Genomic DNA, 19,184 nt, shown 5'->3' on the forward strand with positions numbered 1-19,184 from the left:
TGAATGTTGTCAGACCCTCCCAGTTGTTCACAACGATGATTTACAGTTGCAATTAAATATCTTAAAAAGCGTCCATTTGAAGCCTATTGTCTACTCAACTCTCTCAACTTCTGCTTTGACACATTGCTTAACATTTGAACACCAATTTAAAAAATGAAACGACTTGTTCTAGGACTCGACCCTTTATTTAAAGACGTGTACATGTATTCAGAACATTTTATTTCAAGGTCAAAGAATAATACATGTTACATTAGTGTATCCATAAGTGAAATAAGAGCCTACCTCATTATAGAAATTAGGTAAGTCTATATGCAATTTGAATACATTATCTTAAAAGTAGGCATAGGCTACATATGCCCCAAAACCAAATTTATTATTCGTCTTTATCACGTATAGAATGCAATCATTACTGTCCATGTAGCTATGAAAGCTAATAATAACAACATTTTCACATATTTTTTGCTTCTAATCTCTTGTACCTTTCAAAGTCACAAAGGCCTTCTTGTGCATCATTTTATAGGCTATAGAAACCTTTCAATTACTTTTGTTCACGAGTCTGTCTCAAATGTCTCTACCCTCAAAGATCTTTTGTCCTCAGAAGATCTTTAAAATGTTACATTTTAGTCTGACATATTTGCTTTAGTTGCTAGTTTTGTGTTCAGGAATGGAAAAAAAAAAGAAGCCATGTAGGTGGTAAAAGGAAAGCATTTGGTAGATCTATTATCATTACGTCATAATGTAAGCCATATTTTTAGGTTTGACAAGGCATCGGTTTACTTTGTTGGGTCAGAGAACAGTGATGCCATTTTTTCCTGTTAAATGCCTCCAGTATTCAGGACAAGTCACATGACATCCTTCAGTACTGTAAATCACAGTAACAAATCAACTAATAGAGGGTACATTTAGTACATGAACAATAAAATATGTTACTATGACATGCTTTAGAAAGAATAGTTAAAAATCTGCTGGTCTCTTATGCATTTCAGTATTACTTTGAGATTTATTTTCTAATTTCCTAATTATTTAGTCAATTTATCTCCGTCATTCTTTCTCTCAATCTCCGTCATACTCTCTATCTCTATTTGATTTCCCCTGAAAGTACGTGTCTGAACTATTTCCACTTTACCTCTCCTTTTTGCATTTGTGTGTTAAGCTTTTTATGTCATTTCTTTATACATCTTGAATATTATTTGAAAGCATTCTTGTTTCATACAGTTCTATCACAGTGAAGCAGGATTCAGTGTGTACCATGGTCTGGTGGCGTAGTGTTGGTGTGCTCTCTAGTGGTCAGAAAAGAAAGTACATGCTTCACACTTCCTGCTCACAATCTGGATTTAAAGCTGCTTTGCAATTTGTGGCCTCAGGACATGAAGGATACAGTTAACCCTGCCCTACAAGTGGGCAGGTTCATACTTAAAAAATGTGTCACTCGTCTTGTTTAGATGTTTCTTGTCTACCTCAACGCCACATCAAGCCTGAGGCTGAGGTTTTCAGAAAGCCAACTAAAGGCAAAGAAGAAAAAAAATCTGAACATCGACATTTTTTATTAAAAACAGCAACGAAAAAAATACAATGCTGATAGTCATTTGCCTGTTTGTTTTTGTGTTTTGATAGTCCTGGCTTGGTCAGTCAACACTATAGCTTGCAATACATATGAACAACAACATGAGACTGAAGTTGAGAAGGTTTCGATTCATTGTTTAAACAATTTCTTTCCTTTTGCACTACCACCAGGCTATTCTTTTCTTATTGAACAGAATAACATAAATCGTTTAAGTGCAAATCCCTTTATGTTCCCAGTGCGATATTTCTGTAAAAGCAGTTTTCATATCGGTACATGTTGGAAAGCATTTCATGTACATGTCAATTAGGACATTTTTGTGATCATAATAATAGCAAAATATTATTGGCCAAACCATATATTGATAAGAATATCTACTACAGTATATTTCTGGAAACTTCAAAGTTCATTTCCAAAATGTAATATAAGTTTATGCTCTGCCACTGTGGAGGCTGACCTGAACCTTTCACTTGCCACAGACATCATTTACCAAAGATTTACTCTATTTTATTTTTTTCCACTTTATGTTTACCCTGCCCCTAATCCCTCAGTTTTAAATAGGTCAGGAATGTGTCACTATAGGATGTCATCTTTTTTTCTTTTTTTTTTTCAAAGTACTGCTTCACACTATTTTAGTGTTCAAGGCATTCCAAGATTTGTCAGTGTATGACTAAACATTACATTAAATAAATGTCTTAATGTGACAATCACAATAGCCTACATGTCATCTTGTCTCTCAATGTGCAGTGCATCCTCATATTTATGCACTTTGACATTTTGTTGAATAAATACATAGATGTATTTTACATTCATAAACACATGACCTATTGGGTAGATTCCCATTGACTGTCCACAGATAGTAAGGTAATCGAATTACTATTACTCCCTTGCATTCTGCTGCCAAGCTCTCATTGGCTTTCTTTCAGCCATGTGCACCAAGTCAATATGTGGTTATAAACTAATGGAAAGCCCCAAGGCCAAACCCCCCTGTGCAATGCTATTGAACCACTGAAGTGTACTAGTCATTTATGTAAGTCTGCAATGCATACCTTCAGATCATCTTTACATAACTGGATAAGAAAAGCACTTATCCTGGCTGGAATTAAAGTTCAAAGACAGTTCAGGTTGGGGCTTTCTAGCTATTTGAATTTGCCATTCCAGATTTGCAAATTTTGCAAATAGGAATGTGCTCTTACTGACCTGCCTGGTTAAATAAAGGTAAAATAAGAATAAAAATCAATAAAAAATAAATGTGAGTACATGAGAACATATAGGTAAGAATGAAATAGGATGTATGTATAATGTATAAAGTAGAACAGGAACTCCCCTGCATTGCCTATAGTCATGCACTCAACAGATCCATATTATTAATAGACTGTGGTCTTCCTCGTGGATGTTCAATGCACTGTATTGTGTGTCCTGATTTTAAATCCAGAGCCGGACATCTGTTAGCCTAGATTTCTTTCTTTTTCTTTTCTTCCTCTCCGCTCTTTAATTCTGTTCACTCTGTTTTAATAAACGACCACATCCTGACAATAGTGAGAAAATGAATGTGATCTGCAGGATAGAGTAACTGGAAAATGTATCAACCTTTTTTTACAGAGCTTCTGATTAGATGTACAAACTCTTAGTATTAAGAGCACACTAACCAAGACCAAGACATACCAGAGACCAGAGTGCTCAGAGACCAAAACAAGACCAAGACATTTAAGGATTGAGACCGAGTCAAGACCAAGACCAAGGCAGGGCGAGACCGAGACTAGAACATAAATATCCCCAGAAAGACATCATCTTGTGTACAAGCAGGCGTGTCACTCACTTACAACATAGCAGGTTCCAGCCGTAACCGGAGGATACAAATGAAATAATGAATTAATTTATTCCTTCTTTTAGAAAGGGGCATTTCCTTCTATTCACAGTAATGACATGGAAAAATAGCATATCAGTGGTGGTTTTGACCGGTCCTTATTTAAAATCTGGAGTCCGCCTGGTCTGAGACCGAGACAAGACTGAGTAAAAATACTTTTGATTCCGAGACGAGACCGAGACCTTCAAAAATTGGTCCCGAGATTTCAAGTACTACAACAGTACAAACTCTATTAAGTGATTTGCTGTAATACTTTTTGGAAGGTAGACAACACAGGTTCTATATTGCATGTGGGTAACAACATTATGCATTGATTACAATTTATTTTCTTATTATCTTTATTTATAAGCACTAAAATCACTTATTATGTGTAAAATGTTGATCAAAATGCTTCATCACACAACTGACAATGACCACAATGTATTTGACACCATTATTTCATAGCTACAGCAAGTTGACACAATAGTCTGAAGTAGTAAAATAAAAATAACAATAATCTTGAGCACCTATTTGAACAACTTATCTGCCATAAAAATGATTGAGTACTCTTGATAAAAAAAAAAAAGAAGCACCAAGGGCAACAAGTATTGAATGTTTACAAGAAGATGTACAGTGTAAGAGTTGTTGCTTTTACAGAAATGGCTTAGCATGATTCATCGTTGTGTTTTTAGGATGTATCTTAACAGTTAATGAATTCCAACTAATCACAGTATGATATATACTGTCTTTATGAATTGCTTAGTCTGGAAGCCTAAAATTAAATGTGGCTCTTTCATAAACATTGGTTTAAAATGATTAAATATCAACTAAGTAACAAACTGCAGTGACTGAAAGTCTTTGTGTATGTAACTTAAAACCACTTAAGTGACAGATAGTATGATACAGAATGTAAAGTCAACTTTGTTTTTAATGTCATACATGATTCAGGTGATATTTATATTTAGGTTACAAATAAAACACTCGTATGAAATTGGGTTCCTCACAAAATACTTTCTTTGGTCTCTTCAAAACAACTGGATCATGTTTATTGACTGGGTTTAAAAAAAAAAAAATGTTTTTCCTTGCTGTGCAGTTGCTTCTTGGAACTTTTTTTAAAACCACAGTGCATACAAAATGAGAAGTTTTGGAGATGTTAACAAGAATTGTCCTTGTTTCATTGTGATAAATTATAATTGTGTAGATATCGACCACTTGCATTTAGCATAGAAAAAAGCAACAACAGTTTTATGTTAACAGCATACCAGCATAGGTTTTTGGTTAGAAAATAGTTGTTGATACGATTGCACGAAAATCAAAACAAATGTATCTGATTTCAGTGCTTGGTGAAACTGTTTAAATTAAACAGCTGCTTCAAAAGCTCATCTCATCGTTCCTGAAAAAAACTAACATTTTCTCAGTCTGCTGTGACACAGTTACACATAATAAACCACGTAAGATAAATAATTTTAAACATCTAGCTTCTTGGTGTTGGGGAGAGAAATCTTTGCACAGACTCAAATAGCTGGGCAGGACAGTCCAGAGGCTGTAAATCAAGTAACCGTTCTTTCTTTCGGCCTTTTCTGCTGTGTTTTTCCTCACAAAAGCCACGCTCCAGGCAGCCTTTCCTTGAGTCGGGTCTGATAATAGCATGGGAGTGCACACATACAGTGTTTTCCAAAGAGTCTGGTTTGATGAGGATCTCTGAGTCTTTGTCATCTTTCTCATTCTGTACTTGCTGTATCTCTTTTTGTTCGTATTCATCTCTCCCTAGCTGGTCCCGATCCTCCTCTTTCATCCCATCATTCCAGCTTTCAGTGTTCTGCTCCTCCTTCATCACCCACATTGAGGGCATCACTGTGTTGCCCGTCTCAGATGATAGGGTGTGGTTCCTCCTATTCAATGAGCCTTGCTCTGAGATGGGAGTCTTGAACATATTTAATGAAAAAATGAAAAAGTTATATACATGTCATGGGCTTTTTTTTCTGTGGTAATATGTTATGGCTTTAAGTGCATTTGGCTTGAGGAATATGTGAATGAAACATAACGGGCAGCACCTATCTTACCTGTTCCGTGCTTTGGCTTCCCTTTTCCTTGGTCTGCTTGGACAGTGAGTTGTACTCTTTGTCCCTCAGAGCTCCAAGGGAATAGCTGGACTTCAGAGAGTGGCCAATAGGATCCAGCTCCACATCACTCCAAATCTATACGAGAGATGCATGCACATTAACACAGAAAAGGTAAGAATTGACTAACATGATTCATTTTGATGACATGTATTCACCTTAGGATTTTGATAATAATCGAATAAATATATAATAAATGGGTTATAATAAATCTTTCTTCCTACAAAAATGTGGCCGCTCTCTTTGTCTAAGCTATTTTTTGTTTTTTTTTACTGTATTGACGCATCAAATCTAGCAGTATACAGTATATGTGTTTATGGAGAATAACGTGTGTACCAAATTTGAACCTCTGCCATGTTTGAACACTTCTACAACATTGGCTCTTGGATTGGCCCCATGGGCAAGAATGTGGGTAATTCGGTCATTGCCATATAGCTGCAACGATTAATCAATGAATAGGTTAATCAATTGAAAGAAAATACATTTTGCTTGAGGGTTATAGTCATTTTTTAAAAACAAAAATGTCAACATATTTGCTGGTTCCATCTCCCTCAATTTAAAATTATTTAGTTTTTCTTTTCCAGCCATGATAGTAAATAAGGGTCTTTGAGTTTAGATTAAATTGTATGTTTAAAATAATAATTTGCAAATGAAAGGAATTGCAAGTGTCAGCCTCTACCGAAACAGTGTTGAAAACACAAAGTAGCTTCATCTGAATGAACATTTTCAGTCCCTTTGATTTCTGTTAATATGATGCAGAAGCTACTCACTGTGTCCGTCGTAGACATGGAGGAAACTCTGTGAAACTTGGTTCTGGAGACTGAAGACTGTCTGCTCAGCATTAAGTCCCTGAAGGAGGATTCACTTTGGGACACACATAGGCAGTCCCTCTTTGGTGCCTGGGCCAGGAAGTGAAGGCAGGGGACCCTTTCTGCTAGGGTGTCCCTGTTGGGAAAAAATAACATTCTCTTAGCAAAACCTCTATTTTCCAAGCTTAGATTCCTGATTTGTTGGATTACTGCACTCACCTGTATTTAGAGTGAATGATGGCATAAATGAAAGGGTTATAGATGGCAGATGCCTTGGCTATTACAGCAGGAACTGCTTTGGAATAAGGATTGAGGATGCTTCCATAGCTGTAAAATGTAACGCATTTGTGAAAAGAAGAATCACCTGTGACATTCAGGAAAGTATTATCTCATGAACCATTGGCCTTTTTCTCCAGCAATTAATCATGCCATAAATAATGATCTTCAAAAGATACAAGATGTGGAAGGTGGTTCATGGTTAATGGCTGAAATGAGCTGAGCAGGGCAGGCAAGCATCGTTTATGTTTTATGTTTAAATTCCAGGGTCTACCAAGTAATCTGAACATGAGAAATGCAGTTGTACTATTCAATTATATCAATGCATCAAAGAGCCCTCGTCACGCTGTATATTTACCCAGCCCAGGCGATGAGGGTGACACATGCATAGGGCGACCAGGAAAGCACAAACACTATGATGACCACAAAGGCAATCTTGGCCAGCTTCCATTCAGTCTTGATGGACTGCTGCTGTATCAGGGCAGACTTCCTCACCTGAGAGCCCAACTTCTCCAAATCTCTGTTAGGATGGAGAGAAGGAATAGCTTGATTTTGTAGCCAATATACGAGTGTATTAAGTAGCTAAATGCATTATAGTAAACAAAGTCTGAAAAAGAAAGCAATGTTTGCAGAAAGAGAGTACAGAACTGAGATAACAAGGGGTGTGTTTGTGTTGGACAGCTGTCACTCAGTCATTGGTGGTTATTGTGTAGTTTGTGTATTCGGTGTTTCTTGCTTGTATAAAGGTGCGTTTGTGTGTCTACAATAGGGTGCTCTGTGTTTGGATATAGGTTGTCAACCTACTCTCAGCAGCACATTGTTATCTTTGACAGTCTCTGCATCAGGACTGTGGACCCAACTAAGCCACACAAGCAGAAGCTATGATGAAGTATCAGAAAGCAAAGCAGAGTAGCTAACAAACAGGGCAGGCACCAAGGCAGAGTAAATACATGTTATTCTCATTCCCTTATAATTAGTGAAATATAACTGTATTGTATGTTTATGGTGAATTCCTTTACATTAACAGGTGAAGTTGCCCTAAAGTTATCCTAAAATGTATTAACTGAGACTTCAGAGGATGCCTTAAATGCTGGGAATTTGCAAATGAGTAAAATCTACCTCAGTACGACACATAGAGCTACTCATGGGCACACAAGAGATAGGATCTAAGACGCAGAAACATACAATCCGATTGTACAGAAGAGGAAACTAGAACAGAGGAGAACTGAAGGAACATGACATGATTGATGAAAGCCGCCACAATTTGTATTATAGTAGTTTCAACCCCCCTTCTAAAAGACTGTGTTGGAAATGTGAAATTAAAGTCTGCAATTTAAAATGGTATGATGCTTTATAAGTTTGGTATTACAAATCAGCATTTCAGTTATTCTTAAAAAGGTTTTGGCTGAACTGTGTTACATATTCACAAATATAAATGAATTCACCTGCTGGCACGGCGGATTGCCAGGAACATGCACAGATAACAGAAGGATATTATGCCCAGAGGGATGAAGAACACAAAGCAGCATAGCATCAAAGTGTAACTCTTATTGGCTGGAGTAGATGTCACATAGTCCCATGTGCATGAGGTCATCAGGCCCTCTGGTATGTACGAACCTTGAGCAGAAAATGAGAAAGAGATTTAAGCAAATCAGGTCCTAAAACTGTAAAATAAGGACAGTTAATTAAAAAGGGTAACTTACTCCAGCCCAATAGTGGTGCAAGGCTCCAGGCTAGTGAGTACAGCCAGACCAGTACAATAATGAAGCAAGTGCGTCTCTTGGAAGTCCACTGTATAGCCTGCAGAGGCTTCGTGATGACAATGTAGCGGTCTATGGAGATCGCCAGAAGGTTTATCATAGAGGTGATGCCAAATAAAGCTCCACAAAATGCATAGATTTTACAGCCTGCGGAGAATGGGGGAAGCATTTTAACACTTTGCTTGTTTTGTAATTGAAATTACATGAATAACATGAGGTAGGATTGCTCAGGACTACATATTAAACTTTTTTGCTCGAGTAATGTAATGAAGTGTGAAGGTTTGGTTCAAGAAATCAGACTCATTTCGGTCAGGGGGCCTTGTGAAGAAAAATAAATCCTAAAAACTATAAGCCTCACATTACTGCCCACATTCACCGATCAGCCATCACATCAGGTCAAGTTTCCCACTGGACCACCTGCCGGATACTGTGTTGGTGCCCCTTTCAACAGCTCAGGGTAAAAACACCCCTTACCTGACAAGACAAGGACTCCACTTGCATAACCTCTAAATCCTTTAAGTTGTGAGGTGGGGCCTCCATGGATCAGTCTTGGTTGTCCAGCCTATCCCACAAATGCTTTATTTATAACTGGGGAATTTGTCAGGCTAAGTCAACAAGTTGAACTCTTGTTCAAGACCACCTTCTTCCACTGCTCCATGGCCTAGTTCTGATGTTCTTGTGCCAATTGTGGGTACTTTTGTCGCTGGACAGGGGTCAGCATGGACACCTTGACCAATCCACAGCTACGCAGCCCCATATGCAACTCAGTGTGATGCACTGTATGTTTAGAAATTATTGTATGTTTAGAAATTTGAGCTCTAGTAGCCCTTTTGTTGGATTGGACCACACGGGCCAGCCCTCACCCCATGCTTGCCAAGAATAGCAAGTTTATTCCTTGGCTACCCATTAACCTGTCGCCATCTATCTGCTTTTACCTTTTTTGAACCATTTTTGGTAGGCACTGACCACTGCAGACCGGGAACAGCCCACAAGAGCAGCAGAGTTGGAGATTCTTTGACCGAGTAGTCTAACCATCACAATTTGAATTTGACCCTCATCAAAGTGGCTCAAATTGTTACCCTGCCCATTTTTCCTGCTTTCGACTCATCATCTTTGAGGACAAAATGTTCACTTGCTGCCTAACATACCCCACCTAATGTTACTATTAGTCCTCTATAAACCAAATGTAACCAAAAAATACCTGTTTCCCCAAAAATCCAGCCCTTGAAGAGGGAGTTAACAAAGAAGATGGGTGACTGTGTGATTGCCATGAGGAAGTCGCTGACTGCCAGGTTCATGATGAAATAGTTTGGCGCCGTCCGTAGCTTCTTGTTACTGAAACACATGATGACAGACAAGTCTCAAATCCAATGGGCTCGAAATGACATTGTTGTAGATATTTTTCCCGATTGATTAACACAGTTGCATTTAAATATTTTTTATGAGCAAAGCCATCACACAATAAAAAATAATTCCATTGTATTCAGTACAAACACTTAGTTTTACTGTTTTACTATTTGTAGAGATGTATTACAATGAAAGCCTGTTATTTTGAAAGGCAGTCATTTGAATAATCCCAGAGCCCCCTCTCCCCCGAATAGATAAGAACAGGCAGAGTAATAGTGATCGATAGCCAATGGCAAACCAATGCACTCACTCACTTTGAATAATTTGAATAATAATTACAATCTGATGCTATCACTTTCTAATAGCAGGGTCAGATAAAAAAAAATGATTTAATACAATATCTGAACTCTTTGCAGCCTTTGCTGAAAACATAAAATAGAGGAACAGAAGCACACAAGCAATAATCTGTAACTGGAGCAAACCTTGTGAGCAATTTCAGGAATAAAGTTGAATTGTATACAATATGTTGTGTGTAATTAAAATGTTTCCTAAGATTGGAACTAGTAGTCATTGGGGTGCAGATGTTATCTTTTTTTAATGCTTCATGGGGTGCAGATGTTCATGTTTTAAATTGGGCGATGGTGTGTACTCTATAATGTGCGTGAGCATGCCATAGCTCACTGCGCACACTCTTCTCAGAGAGTGTCAGCAGCTGTTTGTAAATCTTAGCAAAGACATTTCTACACTGAACAAGCTCTTACAAAAAAATGAGGTGATCTGTTTAAAGGGCTCATACAATGTGTTCAGATTTCCTACTTTCCTCAAACTATTTAAATCTGAACAGCAACTAAATCTAGTTTAACCTGTAGCTCATGATTGCTTCAGAATACTAATTATTTATAGCATCAAAGCTTACCTTTGATGTTGTACATCTGTGTCGTTGTCAGTGTAATCTGTGTCAGTGAGCAGTTTACTTTCACATGTATTACATCACACACTAACTGTGACAAAGGTAGGAAATAGGGACACAAGTGGAGGATGAATACATGCTCCAACTGAATTGATGATACAATGATACCCCATCATTAAGATTAGTTCTAATAGCTTACTTAATTTTCTAACAATCTTAGAACCCATTTGTTATCATCTAACAGCGATACAAGCCTCTGGGAACGATGGCCAACTTTTCAGTGATCCTGTTGTTGCTAGCGGATAAAATTAAAGACCTCCTTCCCTTTTCCTTTTCTATTGTGTGAAAGCGACCTGAGAAGTTGCTGTGTATTCTGAGCAAAAGGCAAAGCAAAATGAAGCTATCGTTTCTTGGTTCATTGCATCCCCCAGGGGAGCACTCTTTCATCTGTTAGTGGTAGGTCTCAGTTAAGAAGTTAAGTTACGCAGAGGCTGCACTCTGGCTTACTTCAGCAGTATGAGTCCGAAAAATAACTTGTTTTTCTTGTGCTTTACTTGCATTAACAGGTCTTGTGTTTTCCGATTACCGGTACATTGTTGTACAGTTGTAAAAAGTAAAAATGCAAGCTATTTCAGGTCTGTCCTCGAGAGGAAAATAAAACATCTTCCCAATGCTTGTTTGTTGAAGGAATGTCTGATCAATCATTTCTGGTGCATTCCTGGAAGTCAGGAAATCTAAACATGGCCTGGCTTTCGCAGAGCCCCGTCAGGCAGAGTTGTCAGTCAAGGTTGAATTTTTTTATCTAGAACAAAATTGTAAGATGCATTTACATGCAGATATCTGTTTATAGAGATAAATAAATTATATCAGATAGAAGCCCGGATGACATTACAGTGGATTGTGTTCTGCCTGCTTTTGCGATAGGGACTGTCCTGCATACAGCAAAGACTCCTTTTATGTGATCGGTCAATTCTACTCTGACTTTACATGTAATAAGAATGGTATTAAATCTAAACCCTTTATGGCAGATTGTATGGTTTTTTTTATGGGAAATCTGTTAACAGGGATTACATTTCTCAGAACTAACTATGGGATATTACTTTAGATATTCATGTAACTAATCTGTAACCATCTTTGGTCGTTGTCCTTTTTTTTGCCCACTGACTGTAAAATAGAGCAAAGGGGCCAACATCGCACAGACAAATTAGTGGGAGTGTATTTGTGTGTTTAGAAGCAGGTGAGTGGCTGTGCCCTGACCAAGTGTGATTAGAGGTGAGATGGAGTGATGCGACCTCTGAGAAAGCTGTGTATCACTAGAGGCTGGACCTTAATGCGGAAAACATGTCAGGCTCAGGATTTTACCTCACACTTGTTTCTACTATACACCAAGGAGTAGCCATTGTGTATACTGTATGCTGAATGTGTTGCACACACAATAGTTTGTATTCTAGAGCATCATTTCAACTGTATTTTTTTATCCGTTCAATTGAAGAATTAAACAAAATTTATAACAACAGCAGTTTTGCCATAATAACATTGGAAGAGTGAAATTATAAATCCACTTCAAAGTAAGTTTGCAGTTTATTTAATTACATGTGATAACCGTAGACTGAATATGTTAATTGAATAATTTATCCCCCCCAAAAAACCTCATCCTCCCTTTTTTTGTTCAGTTTATTTATATTTACTGTAGGACAAAAACTTCAAAGTTATCTGGACACTTTAAAATAGCAGTTTAAAACTGTATGCACTCTTAGCTAGAAAACACTGTGAATATGTAAAAAAACAAAACAACACATAGATGTACTTCTCTGAGCTGTGTGTCTATCAACTCATCATTAAGACATCACTACCAAATGTTTGCTCCCAGCAATGTCAAATATAGATCAGACACATCATTATCACACATGAGAGAGGCAGCTCTTGTCCTCAGGTTATAACACCAAAGAAGAAGGACAGTAGCTTTTAGGCTGGAAAATAATGAGACAAGGATGCCTGGTTATTAGCTTAATCATGATGCATGACACTGACAATAAAAAAAAAGGGTTTGGGGAACTTGTAACTCAATGAATATGTAGCTTCTTAACCTCCTCTATGCGTTGGCTGAAGTCCAGCGCAGCACAGGTGTTGATTGGATTAACATAAGATTGCATACTGTTATTTTCTCTTTGTTTAGTTCGAAGCCAAGAGTTTATTATTGTTATGTAAATAATCAAGTAGCTTTATATTGAATGAATGCATTGATTAATCCAGAAGAGTCAGAAAATCACTGAGCAGCTTCCTGGAATTGAATGCCTGCAGGCTGCTCTGCAGACTTCTCTTCCTGTGCTTGTGTGAGATACTTTCTGGTATTTTCTGTTCTTCGTTGTTTCTACACTGTACTTTGGTTGGAAATCATACTACAGTTACAATACAACAATTGAGTACAATTTAATGACTAGAAACACATTTGAAGACCTTCTGTTCTGTGTATGGTATCTGTAGTCTACATTTTGGTGTTTTCATAATGCTGCTTTTGTGATTTTGTATTTTTATTTGTTTTAACTTTGTTTCCAATGTTGCTTTATTACTTTTGTATTAAGTATTTTTCCCCATTGCTGCTTGTAAGATGCCTGAACTGAAGTGGAACGCTAATAGGATTCTAAAAGGACTATTTCATGTCTATCGCTGTCTGACTGAAACTATATTCCTCAGGCTAACATCAGGCTTCTTTGAGCTTTCTTTGTTTTAAAACTCCGAAAGAACTGGAACAGTAGATCACTATGCTCCCAGTACCCAACCATGCCCTTCGCCTGCATTTCCTAGAATTTGGAACATTTCAGGGGCAGAAATGTGATGCTAACTGAGGCTTATTGAATGATTTACTTGATTAATGTGCATCATACAGCGCCAGTGTTGGTTTATTCATCCGTCACCATGTAGCTAATAGGAATTTTCCAGCCTCAATAGGCAAAAGTTTTGTTTTTTTAAATAACCCTACTAATCTCTGCTTTTAACAATAAACTGAACATTTAAATTGTGAACTTCGATCATAGTTTTTACTTAGGTCCAAGTGACCTTCAAATCATTTTGAGGAAGGATTATAATGATTATTCAGACCCTATCAACATTTTCACTTCAACTGATCTATAGGAGATTGACTTTTAACATGCAAATATGGCTACTTGCATTTAAAAATTGTAGCACATTTAAAAAAGAAAAAAAAACTTACAGCCCATTTTAGCACATTTTCTCTTGTCGGCCATTGTAGTACTATTTTTGATCAGTACTCAGCAACAACACTTTAAAACGTGGGAAGCAACCTTTTAAGATTACGTTGGCTGAAATAAAATTTGGCCCAGAATAGTCAGCATGCAACAAAGGGCTTTAATGAGGATTTAAGGCAGGATGCAATGTGAAATAAAAAGATCTGCACAGTTGTTTGACTATCAAAAGGCCTAGTTACTTACACATTTCTGAACAATGGTCTAATTGACAGATAGACAAGCCCACTCATCATCAATACCTCTTTTCTTACCAGAAGAAGGCGTACATGACCAAAGCATTCCCAGTCACACCCACTGTCCCAATCACTAGGACAAAGAAGGCAACGATATAGTGAGCGTGAGCGTGGACGTCCACCTGCCTATAGAATCCGTGATCCCGCTCCATTCCTGTGATAAAAACCACACACATATGAACAGATCTCAGGATCAGATGGTCTGTCTTCTTGAACAGAATGTCTGAACAACTTTTATACACATGTAATCTTCCTATCTGTTTCTCTGACCCACTAAACTGGCTAGCATTATGTAAGAGTACTTAACAAGATCTGCAAGTGCCTGAGGCATTAATATAAAAAGTGTTGGCAGATTTCATCTGTACTAAAAACTTCTTCCATTGCATTTGTATCCACTTATTTTATTTTTGATCACATCTATTGATAGTTTTGTTTATGCTTCAGAGATGGAAAAGTTCACCCCTTGAATTTTGAACATGTCGTCAATTTTCTCAACTTGATGCTAATATTGTGAAATTTAAGTCACATCACTGTTCAATACAGTATAGCCCCGTTTCCACCAAGCAGTTATGTTCAGTTCATTACGGTACGGCACGCATTTGTGCTGTTTCCACTATCAAAAGTCGGGAAAGGTCCCCAAATTACTGTCCCGTACCGTCCTACTTTTTGGAGTCTAAAAGGTGGAGCTATACACTGCAGTCCGTTGATTGGTCAAAAGAAACGTCACTACCTGTGCGACAGTGGTAATAAAGGACGGCTGTATTTTTCCTCGCGGCACACAGCCTTGTCTGAAACAAAGCTTCACTGTGTTTTGTAACAAAGAACCACAAGCCAGTGAGAAAGACTACAAATTGCTGGATGTCCTCCATTGTTGCTCATTGTTTACTGTGTCGCGTTCTTCTTCGTCTCCGGCTTACGCGCTGCCCACCAAAAAAGAGTACGGTAACTACGGTTGGCTGTGGAAACGCAAACAGGATCAGGCTTTACCGAACCAAACCATACCAAACTGTACGGATCCATACTGGACCGCTCGGTGGAAACGGGGCTTATGAGTCTGTTTGCTTGTAAAATATAACAAATTGCTGGACTTATCTTCCTTTCAAGCTGTACAGTTATGGCTGAGTTAGGGGTTTGGCTTTATGGAGGACAAAGTCAATCTATTGGTTGTGAGATGTGCCAAGCCACTATTTTGACCCAGAATCAAATAAACATAACAACTACTGAATAAGATTCAATGAGTAAAGGATGAATCATATAGTGGCAACTGGCAAGTGGGCTAGGTTCTACCAATATGGGTATATAAAAGATGGACGTAGTCTTAGTGATATCACCATTGGGTTATGAAGAAGCGTTTTGAAGCCTAACATAGTTGGTCGCAATATTGGAAATACTTACTCCAACTAACTTACAATACTTTTAATAACAGGTAAAGAGGGGAAGTTGAGGCCTGTCTTTAGCCCCCTGGCAAACAGCTACAAAGCACCTGCCTGTCAGTCAACTCAACCACATCCCTAATCATGCAGTTGTAAATAAGTAGTAAAACAGTTGAGTAATAAAAAATGTGGCCCCTGTGAAGTTTTTGCCAAGAGATAAATGAGCTATTGACACCAAAAGTGTATTTCCACCAGGCTGTAAACATGTTTATGTCTGCTGTAAAAAATGGGCATTCTAATGGGACCTTTTGGGGATTCTTTGGCTTTTCGAGTGTGCCTCAGGCAGACATTGAAAAAAATTGCAGTTTTTGCTGACCTTTGCTTCAAAGCTCTTTAAGGACAAATTGGCTATGCCCCATATTGATGTGCTACTGGGGAGCTTTTGGAAGTATTACGATATTTGTTATGCACATTCATATTCCCTTTTTGGACAAATTGATAAAACTTTGATGATCCCTTACTTTACATCCATATTCCAACTGCTTGTTCTGAACACAGGAAAACACTTCAGGGTTGAAAAAAAAAAAACGTTAACACTTTAAAATAAGGTGTACATATTTTGCATAGTTAGTAGGAAACAAATAGGAAACTAACCGCTAGGTAACCACTAGGTCTCTACTAAGTAACCACTAACTAACCCACTAACTATGAAAAATATGTGTTAAAAACAAGTAAAATGAGAGAAATTATATTGAAAAGTAAACTTCCATTTAGATTTAAAAAAATGTAACATTCTTTTCCTTGATGTTGAAATTTAAAAATGACCCAAAGACCCTAGGATGCCCACTAAAACTCCATAAATAAACATGTTTACAGCATGGTAGAAAGAAAAACTGTTTTGGTGTAATAGCTAATTTCTCTGTCGGTAAGAACTGTAGAGGGGGGTAAATATATTTTAAAATCTCATTCTTGAGGTTAAGAGTTTTGCATACATTAGCATCATTTGTGGTGTGGTTGATTTGACTCATCGGCAGGTGTGTCGAAGTTGTCCTTTTTTTTTCTTTTTTAGTAAATTGCCTTATAGAGAAGTCTTTAAGTTCAAATGTTTCCGATGACCTTACAAGAGAGAATCACAATGAGAGTGCAGTTTTATTTCATTTCTCTGTCTTGTTACTAATGGAATCAGGAGGTCTATGACATCCACTGAATTTTGCCATCAATTATTAACCTTTCCTAAAGGGATAATCACTTGGCGCAGTATTAATAACAACAAGAGTTGAGACAATGAAGCTGGCTTTGAATTTCTGATCAGAGGGGAGTTCCTAAATCAGTATATTGAACTGATTTAAGAGCTGAGTTATGATATGTTTAAAAGTGTATGTTTTTAATCTGCCAAAATGCTGTTAACGACTTATAACGAATATTTACCAAACACATGATTAAGTGAAGTCATTCTTGTGATGAAAATGCACGTTTGGACCTCTGTATGCTGCTCCAGGCAGCCATTGCTCAGCTGCGGCAATGATTATAAGAGGATTTCTATTTTTTGTTAATGTGATGGAATCAGGAGTGCACAATGAGTCACGCAATATTAACGGCATTTATCGTCCTATGTTAAACCACTTCCTGTCTGCCTTTAATCTGCATTATAGAGAGGAGCAGCACAATGCTCTCAGCCACGTCCATCTCCAGAGGGGCTATAAAACATCTGTCATGTATCACATTAATCATTTGTTTGAGAACTATGACATGTTTCAGAATTGTGTCTGCTGTTGACTTGCAGTTGGCGCTTCACAATCCAAAATTAAGATGATATATTATAAATACAGCAGAAATATGTTGGCACCATTTTTTTTAAATATCAACATGCTATTTTCAGTGTTTTGCATAAAATATTTGTAATGTTATGCAAGAAATACTTTTCGAGCATTTTGTCAAAGTAGATTTAGTGCTGTGATTTCTATTGTAGTGGTAAATAAAAAATAATATTTAAGAACGGTAGAGTGGGTAAAGAAGACATGGGCAGGGAGTGTGTCATGTCCTAACAGAGAGCTCTTGCTGTGCTCACTGAAGCCTTGTGCATCAGAGAAACTCTCAATCACCTCTTGTTTCCCCTCATTAGGTATCAAATCATTGTCTCATGAAAGACTAGAGTCTAAATCAAATGCGTATCTAATTGATTGTTCCTGTGTTCACACTGAAAGTGAAATATGCCTTTTTATGGACTTTTTAGAACCGGGAGGTGTTCATGTTTATTCTGAAATTGCTACAGGATGTTAATTTTCATGGAAAGCCAATGGATCGATTTAAATCAATGAGCTTTGATAGACATGAGGGTGTCTTGTCTGCTCCGTGTACTGTTCAAAGAAATTGTTTTAGGCCTTTGTGGTTATTTAAATGCAATTATAATATTGTTTAACTAATAAAAAAACAAATATAAATCCTTTGGTAATTAAAAGACATTTATCGGTAAGCATGACAGAGTAATGTTTGAACTGTTTGAAGATTTTCTTTTTGTAGTAGTAGTCAATTCCTCCTTCATAGTTGATTCAAATCTTGGTAGAAAAAGGATGCGTTTGCACGGGAAGGGGGACGCATCAGGTTATCAAGGCCCTTACTAAAAACACCAAAGAATCCATATGCACAGCTTGTGGTTCATATAACAGTTGATTTAAACATGAGCTCATATAAACACTACTGAATCCTCATAAACAGGGCAGAATCTGTTGTGGTCAATCTTGACGGATAAAGACTAAGCTAGATCTAAAATATGACAACAACAAAAACAGCATGACAGCATTTACTGTATGAAGGAATCATCTTCCCTGAATAAGCAACACACACACATCAGTCAAGCAAATTAAAGACATGTTCAAGTAGAATTGTACATTTAAGCTCATTCCAAAAAAAAAAAACTGTTTAGATCTCGTAAAGTTTTTCTACATATTTTTACATTATGCTTACAGTACATGCTTGTTTACAAAAGAATACACGTAAGAAAGCAGTTCCTCACAAGTCAACTTATTCAAGCCTTTATATATAAACTAAGAGTTACTTTACCTTATCCAGAGACTGAAGCCCCTTCTCCTCCTCAGGATGTTTGGAAGTGGACTGACAGAGAGGATCAGAGCCCCTGAAGCTGTGCGGCATGTAAAACTGCTGGTGGAAAAAAAATCCACCACGCTTAAGGTTTAAACAGATCAGCTCGATGCCTTCTCCCCTAATCCCCAAGTTCGACTGGGATTCTCTCATATGGAATAGCAATAAGTAAGCAGCTGCTGCCAGTGCTTGAGAGAGTATGAGAGTGCACAGGGAGACTGATAGAAAGCAAGCGGCAGCACATTGACCCATCCCCCTGCTGGCTACCCATCACACACAGCTCTCATATAGCACAAAGCATCGATCAAGCCAGTGTGTGGCGTGTGTTCGTGCATGAGGTCGGCGTGTGTTACTTTTGGTTTTGTTGTGTGGGAATGTTGGAACAGGCTCAGCTGATCAGATTAAGACATTTAGGTGACACAGTGTCATAATCCTGCAATGCTATTTCAATGTTGAAAAACCAGCTACATCCTGCACCATTTAATGAATCCAGGACAATTGTGTGTTGTGCAAAGTTCTTTTCAGCAGCATTGATTTATTTAGTGTGATGACAATTGCCAGTGGCACAATTGTAGAGGAGCACC

At 37.7% G+C, this 19,184-nt stretch overlaps 1 protein-coding gene across 1 annotated transcript; it reads right to left on the minus strand.

Moving 5' to 3' along the window:
* Nucleotides 1–1,527: 1,527 nt before the first annotated feature.
* On the minus strand, nucleotides 1,528–18,834 carry opn4xa (opsin 4xa). The gene is made up of 10 exons (XM_029276622.2): nucleotides 18,562–18,834; nucleotides 14,147–14,282; nucleotides 9,574–9,707; nucleotides 8,316–8,519; nucleotides 8,058–8,229; nucleotides 6,971–7,132; nucleotides 6,556–6,663; nucleotides 6,298–6,472; nucleotides 5,471–5,605; nucleotides 1,528–5,331 (listed from the first exon to the last, which is right to left on the minus strand). The coding sequence occupies exons 2-10, from the start codon at nucleotides 14,278–14,280 to the stop codon at nucleotides 4,882–4,884; spliced, it is 1,674 nt and encodes a 557-aa protein (XP_029132455.1). The 5' UTR covers nucleotides 14,281–14,282; nucleotides 18,562–18,834; the 3' UTR covers nucleotides 1,528–4,881.
* Between the last annotated feature and the right edge of the window lie 350 nt (nucleotides 18,835–19,184).

The sequence above is a fragment of the Labrus bergylta genome, chromosome 17 (assembly GCF_963930695.1).
Source record: "Labrus bergylta chromosome 17, fLabBer1.1, whole genome shotgun sequence".
In the NCBI taxonomy this organism is placed as follows: domain Eukaryota; kingdom Metazoa; phylum Chordata; class Actinopteri; order Labriformes; family Labridae; genus Labrus; species Labrus bergylta.